The sequence below is a fragment of the Vespa crabro genome, chromosome 4, assembly GCF_910589235.1.
Source record: "Vespa crabro chromosome 4, iyVesCrab1.2, whole genome shotgun sequence".
NCBI lineage: Eukaryota > Metazoa > Arthropoda > Insecta > Hymenoptera > Vespidae > Vespa > Vespa crabro.
This window is the reverse complement of record NC_060958.1, coordinates 9659437-9669436: the sequence shown is the minus strand read 5'-3', so window position 1 is coordinate 9669436 and position 10000 is coordinate 9659437. Positions and strand designations below refer to the sequence as shown.

At 34.1% G+C, this 10000-nt stretch overlaps 1 protein-coding gene across 11 annotated transcripts in view; it reads left to right on the top strand.

The window, feature by feature from the left end:
- Positions 1-10000, top strand: part of LOC124423522 (transient receptor potential-gamma protein) — a 77356-nt gene that overhangs the window by 67209 nt on the left and 147 nt on the right. For 3 of the 11 annotated variants that reach the window (XM_046961315.1, XM_046961314.1, XM_046961324.1), the window contains 12 exons: positions 2592-2762; positions 2990-3287; positions 4101-4221; positions 4961-5245; positions 5508-5641; positions 5778-5907; positions 5989-6184; positions 6524-6790; positions 6847-7072; positions 7303-7659; positions 7755-8231; positions 8717-10000. The exon at positions 8717-10000 is cut by the window's right edge and continues 147 nt beyond it. In XM_046961315.1, the coding sequence (XP_046817271.1) occupies positions 2592-2762; positions 2990-3287; positions 4101-4221; positions 4961-5245; positions 5508-5641; positions 5778-5907; positions 5989-6184; positions 6524-6790; positions 6847-7072; positions 7303-7659; positions 7755-8231; positions 8717-8883 (2829 nt within the window). In that variant the 3' untranslated portion in view covers positions 8884-10000. Of the gene's footprint in view, positions 1-2575; positions 2763-2989; positions 3288-4100; positions 4222-4960; positions 5246-5507; positions 5642-5777; positions 5908-5988; positions 6185-6523; positions 6791-6846; positions 7073-7302; positions 7660-7754; positions 8232-8716 lie in introns of those variants that run through there. The other 8 variants (XM_046961317.1, XM_046961318.1, XM_046961320.1 and 5 more) reach the window with 8 other exon arrangements.

The window sequence follows — 10000 nt, the reverse complement described above, 5'->3', positions numbered from 1 at the left end:
TTTTTTTCTATTTTTCGCACGCCAAAGTCTTTTCTCTCTCTCTCTCTCTCTCTCTCTTTCTTTATTCTAGTCGAATCAATGTACGCTTCGATACGCTTACATATTTCGTCTATATGTGTTGGTATCACCTCTGACTTTGCTTTTCATCAAAGAGAAGGATTAGACTTTACAGATATTTCTTGCAAGTTTATTATTAACAGTTGCAAATCTTTTGCCTCTCTCTCTCTCTCTCTCTCTCTCTCTCTCTTTCTATTTATCTATCTATCTTTCTTTTTTTCTCTCTATATTATTTTTCTTTAAAAATTATTGCGAGATAGAGAAATTATCTTTGTAATTATACTTCGTTTACTTATTTCTCTAGTCAATATTGTGTAACTTATCCGTGAGCTTTCTTAACACACTAATAAAGCTTTTATTTCTCTTTTCACCCCTTACACTTTTCCAAAAGAAAAAAAAGAAAGAAAACAAAACAAAACTTTTTAACGAGATTCATCTTCTTCTAAAAAAGAAAAGAGAAGAAAAGAAAAGAAAAGAAAAGAGAAAAACAAATGAGAAGTAAATGAAGAAAAAAAAAAAAAGGAAGGATAGAAAAAGAAAAAAAGAGAAAAAAGAAAAAATACCCGATCTTTTTGACAAGACAGATACTTCAATTCACTTAGCCAAGTTTAATTATTTAACGGCAAGATGGTTTTTTGGCGACTTACAAGAATGGAATTGGCCAGACAGAGTCGAATTCTTTCTCAAGTAGAAAGAGTAATTTCTAACGACGCGAATAAATTCTTAGCTCGAAATTGGGTACGATAGATTAGAGTGAGAGGGTTGAAATAAAGAAGACGACATTGAGGGACCACGTAGATGTATAACTATCTATATAAATTCTACTCCCTTTTCGTGAAATAGCTAAGAAGACCCAAAGGCACATTCATTCGTGTGCTTTTAATTTTATTGAGCTCTCACCGTTCTATTTGCATTCTATCTATCTTCGCCTCGGGATTCTTCCCTTTTTATTCGTTGCTTCGATAAGTAGAAAAATAGAAATAAAAAGGGAAATATTTCGTTTTCCGATATCTCGTTTACTGTTTCAACTTCTTTTATATTTTATATATATGTAAATATAGAATATGTGTGTGTGTGTGTGTGTGTGTCTCTATATAATATAAGGATATTTTCGATTTATCCTCCAGGAAACACGTTTTCGACGTTTAATATCGTACGATTTTAACGATAAAAAATTATCCTTGCAATATGCACGTAGTTTATCGATAAATCGATAAACATTTGAGTGGCTCGAAAACTTACATTTTAAAGAGAAAATTACAAATTTTTCGATAAGAGAATGCACGAGCGAATTTTCAAGTTTCAAGGTTTACTTTTCTAAGAAATTAATAAAGACTACGCGTTCAACGTAGTAAGATATCAAGGATAGAGGGATATCACTTACAACATGCCCCATACCATCTTGCTTTAATGGTTAATATCTCGTTAAAACTTTTAATCATTGAGATCTGATTCGTGCGTATCTATATCTCGATCTCTATCTCGATCTTTATCTCTCTCTCTTTTTTTTTTTTTTCACACGCGTCGGCAAATATTTGGGCACGTTCGAAATATCGCTTTGATGTTGTAAACGTTATCATTGGCATTCTGCCACAATATATGCACGAAGGTAAGAGACAGAGAGAGAGAGAGAGAGAGAGAGAGAGAGAGAGAGAGAGATAGAGAGAGCATGAGCTAGTACGAGTATACGCTCTCGTCAATCTAGGAGCATTTATTGCTTAGATCAAAAAATTAATACGCGATAACTTTCGACAAGTTTTGGATTTTCAAGTATTTTTATAATAATTCCTCCTATTCCAAAATTTCTAAAGGAACATCTAAATAGATTATAACATGTGTGTATACGTATGTATTTTATATATAATATATAGTTGTATATATTTAAGATCGACGACGTAGCCGTCCTGTGAAATTTCTCTTTTCGACGTGTATATACAATAAATAGATATATGAACATATATTTACATATTACACGTACTATACGTATACGAGATGAAACGTAATCATACCAAAATGGTAAAAGGAAAAGTAAATCATGAAGATGAATGCTCGACTGAATCTTTCAGTTAACCTGCCAACGATTAGCGTGAATGGATTATATGAACTGTCGTCTATCAACACATATATATATATATATATATATATATATATATATATATATGTATATACATACACATACACATATACACAAAATTCTTGGTCGAACGATTCGGAAAATTTCTGCTCGAACTATACCAACGTTTTGTCCCAACTATTTTCTCAGAGAGACACGTCGACAATCAAGCAGTCGTGTTATATTCTGAAGCACGTGATCGAAATTCGATCATCCAACGGGAAAATGATTAGGGAAGCTTATCCTAAATTCTCGAGTATATTGCGGCGAGCTTGAAAGTTCTTACATTTATGGCTGTTTCTGAATGGAAAGTACAAAAGCGAATGTATTTAGGTACCTACATATGTAGATAGAGTACATGGGATACACGAAAGGGTGTCTATACGTTTAACAACTTAAAATTAGCATGAATTTTCGGCAGGAACTCAGGAGGCAATGTCAGGACTTCGCTACGGCTTTACTCGACCATACAAGAAGTTCCTACGAGCTCGAGGTTCTTCTCAATCATGATCCAAAAGGGCCTGCGTTCGAGCACGGCGAAAGAATGCATTTGAATCGTTTGAAATTGGCTATAAAACTTAGACAAAAAAAGGTAATTTTTCATTATCTTTTTCTATTTTCTTTTAATCGATTCATTTCCTTTCTCTCTTTCTCTCTCTCTCTCTCTCTTTTTCTTTTTCTTTCTCTCTCTTTCTTTTGTCGTTTCATTATATAAGAAAAAAGATACCTTTGATCGATGGAAAAAGTTAATTCCTTGGAAATAACAACTGAACTCATTATTTAATTATTCTAATTGTTATTTCGATGTTACATGTCTAGAAAGAAACAGAGAGAAACTCAATAACGTTCGGGACAATTTCGCTTTGCTTCGAAAATTTCCAGTTCGTCGCGCATCCAAACGTGCAGCAGCTATTAGCATCGATTTGGTACGAGGGTCTTCCTGGTTTTCGTAGAAAGAACATGCTTCTTCAAGCTATGGAAATCGTCAGGATTGGCTTACTCTTTCCACTATTCAGCGTGGCATACATCATAGCACCTCACAGCAGCATCGGTCAGACTATGAGGAAACCATTCATCAAGTTCATCTGTCACTCGGCATCATACTTCACTTTTTTATGTACGTATAACGAAGTTTTTGCTCCATTTAAACGTAGGATCTCCTCTACAAATTCCACCACCATGTCAAAACACACACACTCTCTCTTTCTCTCTCTCTCTCTCTCTTTCTCTTTTTCTACCTTCTATCATCCTGCTCTCTCTCTCTCTCTCTCTCTCCCCGTCCCACGTTATCTATTACCATAATATATACGAAAGAAATGTTGTCTCGAAAATGGGAAAGAGTATACAAAGAACCAACAACGTTTGATATAATAACGTGTCGTTTTTGAATTTTTACATGGCCCCAAAGATTTATCGTATAGTCCAAACAGATTATTCCCTAACGTCCGGTTTTGATAAAGGTCGAAGATTCATCGTTCGTCCGATCTAGCTCTTTTTCTCCTTCTCTTCTTCTTCTTTTTTTCCCCTCTTTGTTTTTCTTTTTTTTTCTTCTTCTTTTTTTTTTTTGTTTTATTTAAAAATCTTCTTTTCCTCTCTCATCGATCTTACCGTTTATTATAACTCGCTAATAATATTCACACGTGTTTCGAGAATTATCGAGTATTACTGACGTCCTATTATAGTCGAATGTCGACGTATAAGCTTCGTAAGTCGTTGAAGAAAGAACGAAGAAGAAGAAGAAGGAAAAAAAAAAAAGAGAATGTTTGATCTAACGACGTGCTCTGAAAGTAAAATACGAGTTTGCGGTTAAGATCGGGGAACGTGCGGGGAACGATCGAACGCGATAAACTTTTCGACGAATTTTGCCACATAGCGACGTTCTCGTAAATCTATTTTGTAAACAGGAAATTCTGTACTTCTTTGTTCGCAGTTATGTTAATTCTAGCAAGTCAAAGGATAGAAAGCGTAATCGGTAATTGGATTGGGCACAGCGTTGTTGACCACGATTCTGTATCAACCAAAAGGGGTGCTGCACCGACTATCGTCGAATGGTAAACTTTTCTTTTTCATTTCTTTTTCATTTCTCTTGTTCTCTGTCTCTCTCAAAAATCATATTCATTCGTAAAAATTTTATTCGACTTCTCGTCGATTCAATATATATCATAATAATATTTGCAGTTGAATTTCTAATAAAATCAATTAAATTAATTTGTCCACTCGAATAATTACCTTAGAATGTAACAATCATAACGTTTATATTTCATTGTTGATATTTATTTTTATTTATATGATATTTATTATTTATAAATTCTATTATATATTCCGCATTATAATCGCAATTCATGATTATAATTATTAAAATGTATTATTATAATGCGTTTAAAATAATATCGATCGTATATATGTATATATAAGATATATATATGTATAAAGGGATAGTAAATTTAAATTATTAATATTTTAAATAATTTAGTTTCAATATAGTGTCGTACGAATTGGGATCGATTTTTTTTAAATCATTTTTTTGAAATCATTTTTTATCCTTGTCAAAGTGTATCACGTTATAGAACGTTCGAAATGGACGAGTCTCTTTGATTTTTCTATTTTCTACCGTACGATTTCGAAAGGGATTTTATTATGACGTTAAAGAGAGATAGAACTAGAGAGAGATAGAGAGAGAGAGAGAGAGAGAAAGAGAATCAAGAACCAGGATAAGAGTATCCTTTCCTTTAACAAACGAGAGGAGAACAAATCTCGATAGAAATCTTGTCTTCGTTCGACTTATCGTAGGTTCATATTGGCCTGGGTCTCTGGATTGATATGGTCGGAGGTGAAACAACTTTGGGACGTGGGTTTAAAGGAATACGTGAACGATATGTGGAACGTGATAGATTTTGTGACGAATTCTTTGTACGTCGCTACGGTAGCCCTCAGAGTAGTCGCTTATTATAGGGTACAAAAGGAAAATGAAGGTCAGCAGCCAGGTTTTCAAACGGAACTGCAACGTGAACAATGGGACACTTGGGATCCTATGCTTATATCGGAAGGCCTGTTCTCAGCCGCCAACATATTTAGGTGAATTCTTTTGGAAAACGAATCTTTTCTTTTTCTTTTTCTTCTTTTTATTATTTTTTTTTTTTTTTTACTCTATCATTTATAATTAACTATTATTATTAATTCTAACAATTATTACTGTTGGTAATAATTGTTGAGTAATTATATAAAGTGTGTGCGTGTGTGCGTATATATATATATATATATATATATATATATATATATATATATATATATATATTGAACAATATGTAAATGTTCTCGTATTTATCTTTCATTACAGTTCTTTAAAACTCGTCTATATATTTTCCGTGAATCCCCATCTTGGCCCTCTTCAGGTTTCTTTATCGAGGATGGTTATGGATATCATGAAATTCTTCTTTCTCTACGTTCTAGTATTATTTGCTTTTTCTTGCGGTAAGTATAAAATGTATGATCAGTCTTACAGAAGAAACCTCGAAAGTTATCAGTTATGATATATATATATATGTATATATATATATCGTTTTGTTAAATTTTTCAAGATCTGTCGTTCTATTCGATCTATCGATAGGTTTGAATCAACTTTTATGGTATTACGCTGATATGGAAAAAAAGAGATGCCCAACAGCAATGCAATATCCAATGAACGTTAACATTACAACAGATTCGAATGCTTGCATCGTTTGGCGACGATTCGCCAAGTACGTATTCACAAGAAATTCATTTAAATAAAACATGTAAAGAGTTATTTCATTAATTAAGAACTTGGAAAATGCTGGCAGTTTATTCGAGACCACTCAAACGCTTTTCTGGGCTGTCTTCGGATTGGTAGATCTCGAAAGTTTCGAATTGGATGGCATTAAAGTGTTCACAAGATTTTGGGGTATGTTAATGTTCGGCACCTACTCGGTAATCAATATCGTCGTTCTTCTAAATCTTCTAATCGCCATGATGAATCATTCCTATCAGTTAATTTCCGTAAGTAAATTTTTTCCTTATTTCTTCCTTTTTTTTTTCTTTATTTTTTTTTTTTCTTTCTTTTTTTTTTTTCCTTATCGAGATCGTACGATCTTTCGCTTTTTAATCCTAGATTTACGTAACTCGTCAATTTGACTTTGGATTTTATTATTTCACATGTTTAAAGTTAGATAATAAATGTTATCATAATTTTTAACAATTTATCTCAATTGATGTAATTATATTGGATGCGATTTAATCAATCAATATGACGAGTTATAGTTAAAATAAATGATTTGCAATTGATGTAAATCTATTGTTTAACGATCGCTTAAAGAATGAATAAAAATCGTATATTAGGAACGGGCTGATGTCGAATGGAAATTTGCCAGGAGCAAACTTTGGATCAGTTATTTTGAGGAAGGTGGAACAGTTCCACCACCGTTCAATATCATTCCTACACCAAAGAGCGCTTGGTACGTCGGCTTGTGGATTTATCGGAAACTCTGTGGTCATAGTAGAGCCGCCAAAAAGGAACACATGCGAACGATCAGGGTAAAAATTTGTACTATATACCATATCGACGTAGGATCTCTTCAAAGGGAATCGTCATTTCGCATTATCGAGGTAACAAAACGATGATTGGGACGATCGTTCATCGACGTGAAATACTTTTCTTTCAGAGAAAAGCGAAGCAAGCCTCACAGCGTGATTTTCGTTATCAAAGTATAATGAGAAATTTGGTTAGGCGATACGTCACCGTTGAACAACGAAAGGCCGAGAACGAGGGTGTAACCGAGGACGACGTAAACGAGATAAAACAGGATATTAGCGCGTTTCGTTGTGAAATCATTGAGATTCTTAAAAATTCTGGGATGAATACGTCGACGGCGAGTGGTTCCGGAACTGGTGAGGAATTTTTAAAAAAATTATAGATAATTACCTTACGAATCCCTTAGCTTGTATTTTCTTTTTATAATCCTATATTATAATTGTTATGTCAAGTTGTTTTTTTTTTTTTCTTTTTATGTTATTAACTTTTTTACTTTTAAATACTTTTTATTATTGTGTTCGATTATAGTTTCACGATTATTTCTTTTTGAGCACGGTCCACTTTTGCTTTTCTGTTTGCCCGATAGACGGTAGCCTTAAAGAGCTGTCCATAGGTGCGGGAGGTAAGAAGAACCGGCAGAAGGAACGGCGCTTGATGAAGGGATTTAATATAGCTCCTCAACCTGGCAGTAGCTCTACATTGTTAGAACCGGTCGCGGAACTAATTGCCTCTTGGAAGGAGGTACAACATGAAAATTCTCATCACGAGATCTTTGGTTCGACGCGAAGCGAGATATTTGGTTTAGGTACGATGCCGAAGAAGACTTTACATCATAGTAACGCGTGTAGACAAAGTCGTGGTGCTAGAAGTAGCTCGAAGAAAAAACGTTGGGACACTTTGATCGAAGCTGCTAAAGCTCACAAAGTTTCGAAGAAATTCATCAGTAAGATTCTTCCTATCGATTGATTTTTATTTAAATATCAATTGACGTCATTTCGATCGATGATCAAAAATGTTCGAATATTTCTTCTTTATCAGGTAGATCTCGTTCCGAGGATTCAGTTTATTCACCAGCATCCGAAGATGGTGGCTCGAGATCGGAAGGTTCAACGGATTCGAAATCTTCTTTAGAAATTCATGGTAGTCATGATGTTCACAGTCATCAATCCCATCAACACAGTCATCATTCACATCATACAGAAAGTCATCACTCTTTTGGCCGTCTTGGTTTAGTATCTGCTTTGACGAAAAAACGAAAAAAGTTCTCAGCATCGAGAGCTTCGACCCCAGCAATGACCAGCACCAATTCTAATCCAATGGAAAGTACGACGCAGCCTATAGCTTCGATTCTTTTATCTAAAGTTTCGAAAAAACAGTTGCATCGTGCTAGCAGCGTACCTACAAGAGGTCCGGAACTTGGTTCGCAAACGATAACACCCCGTAGACACGAAGTCACACAGAGTCAACAGCCGAGTTTGGATACCGCCGAGATCGTCAGTGTTAGCGAGCAACAAAGTTAGTTCTTTTACATTCTCTTTGTATACTCGAAGCTTCGCTCATATTTTTTCTTTATATATTATTATAAATTCTTTATATGTGTACATATATATATATATATATATATATATATATATATATCTTTATATATTAGAATTGTTAGCAATATAATTAATGTAGATATGCGTAGTGTAAAAAAAGAAAAAAAAAGAAAGAAAGAAAGAAAAAAGAAAAAGAAGGAAGAAGAACGACAAAGAATTCGTAACGGGGGGGGGGGGGACGACGACAATTATATCGGAAAAATAAAAATATTATAAAATAATATTTAATATTCGAATGATCTTTATCAAATGACACTTCTTTCTTTTCTTTTTTTTTTTTTTTCCTTCAATATTTATTAAAAATTGAAAATATCTATCGTCACGAGCCCCATTCTTCTTTGAATATTATCGAATAAAACTTCAATTTTTTTTTTTTTTTTAACGATATATTCCTTTTGTTAGGAGTTGTTAGTGCTGTTCCATTGACACCATCGACCACGGAGGAGAGCGTTATTGCTAGCGGAGCGATTTCAATGACAGTTAAGACTAATGGTTCGGCAACGCAACTTCAACGATTACCTGGCATCGAGCCGATCTCTGGACACGACGTATCAGCTGGTTGGCTCTGAGTACGGCCCCGTCATCGATTGGTTCGATGACGAGCCTCGGCGATTACACGATCACGAATATCCCAAATGTCCCAAGAGGAATATTACGAGTTCGAGCGCGATAACTCGTACGACGAAGTTGGCGACGATGAGAATCAACGATAATTCGCGATTCCGAGGTTCGATAATAATAAGAAGAAGAAGAAGAAGAAGAAAAAAAAGAAGAAGAAGAAGAAGAAGAAGAAGAAACAAATCTCGTCGCCTTCGGCAGACGCACACAATGATGCCTTTTTTTCACGACGACGCGCCTCGCCAATTATATTTACGTGTCGTCGAGAACGCGAAACTCCGATGAAACAAAAAGAGAATAAAAATTCCAAAAAAAAAAAAAAAATAAAATAAAATAAAATAAAGCAAAAAAAAAAAAAAAATAAAAAAGAGAAAGAAAGAAAGAAAAAGAAAATAAAGAGAGATAAGGAGATAAAAATATTATCGTCGTCGACCCTTCGAAAAATACTCTTCTTCCCTTCGAGACGAGTACGACTTCCGGTTATAAATACTTTACGAACTTTCAACTATCGGATCGATCCTGTACCAATGACAACTCGTGAATTTCATTCGTCCGTGAGCTCCTTTCACAGTGTTCGCGTGGAAATAGTGTGATAGTGCGATAGCGCGATAGCGTTATTAAAAAAAACTCTAATGTTAGCCGTGCCTACCGCATCGACCAAAAATCATGTGATATCATTTTTTTATCTCTATATATTTTATCATAATTCACGTCATCAATTCTTACAAATTCTTATAATATTAATCGTCGTTTACGAAGAATACCATTTCGAGAATTATTACTTTTATTATATTATATTTGTTTATTTTTCAATTTCATCTTTCTTCCTTCCTTATTCATTTATTTTTTTCTTTTGTTTTGTTTTTTTTTTTTTTTGTTTTTCTCTTTTTTTTTTTTTTCCTTTTAGAAATTCCATATCGAAAAGATCGTAGAAAGTTTTTAGGACGTGTCCTGTACAAATTCTCGTGTCGTTTAGGTGATAATTAAATAAAGAAATAAATCATCGGTATCCTTAGAAAACCGTCCGTATTACCAAAGAATTGTTTTTCCCGAGTAGTCATTAGGTAC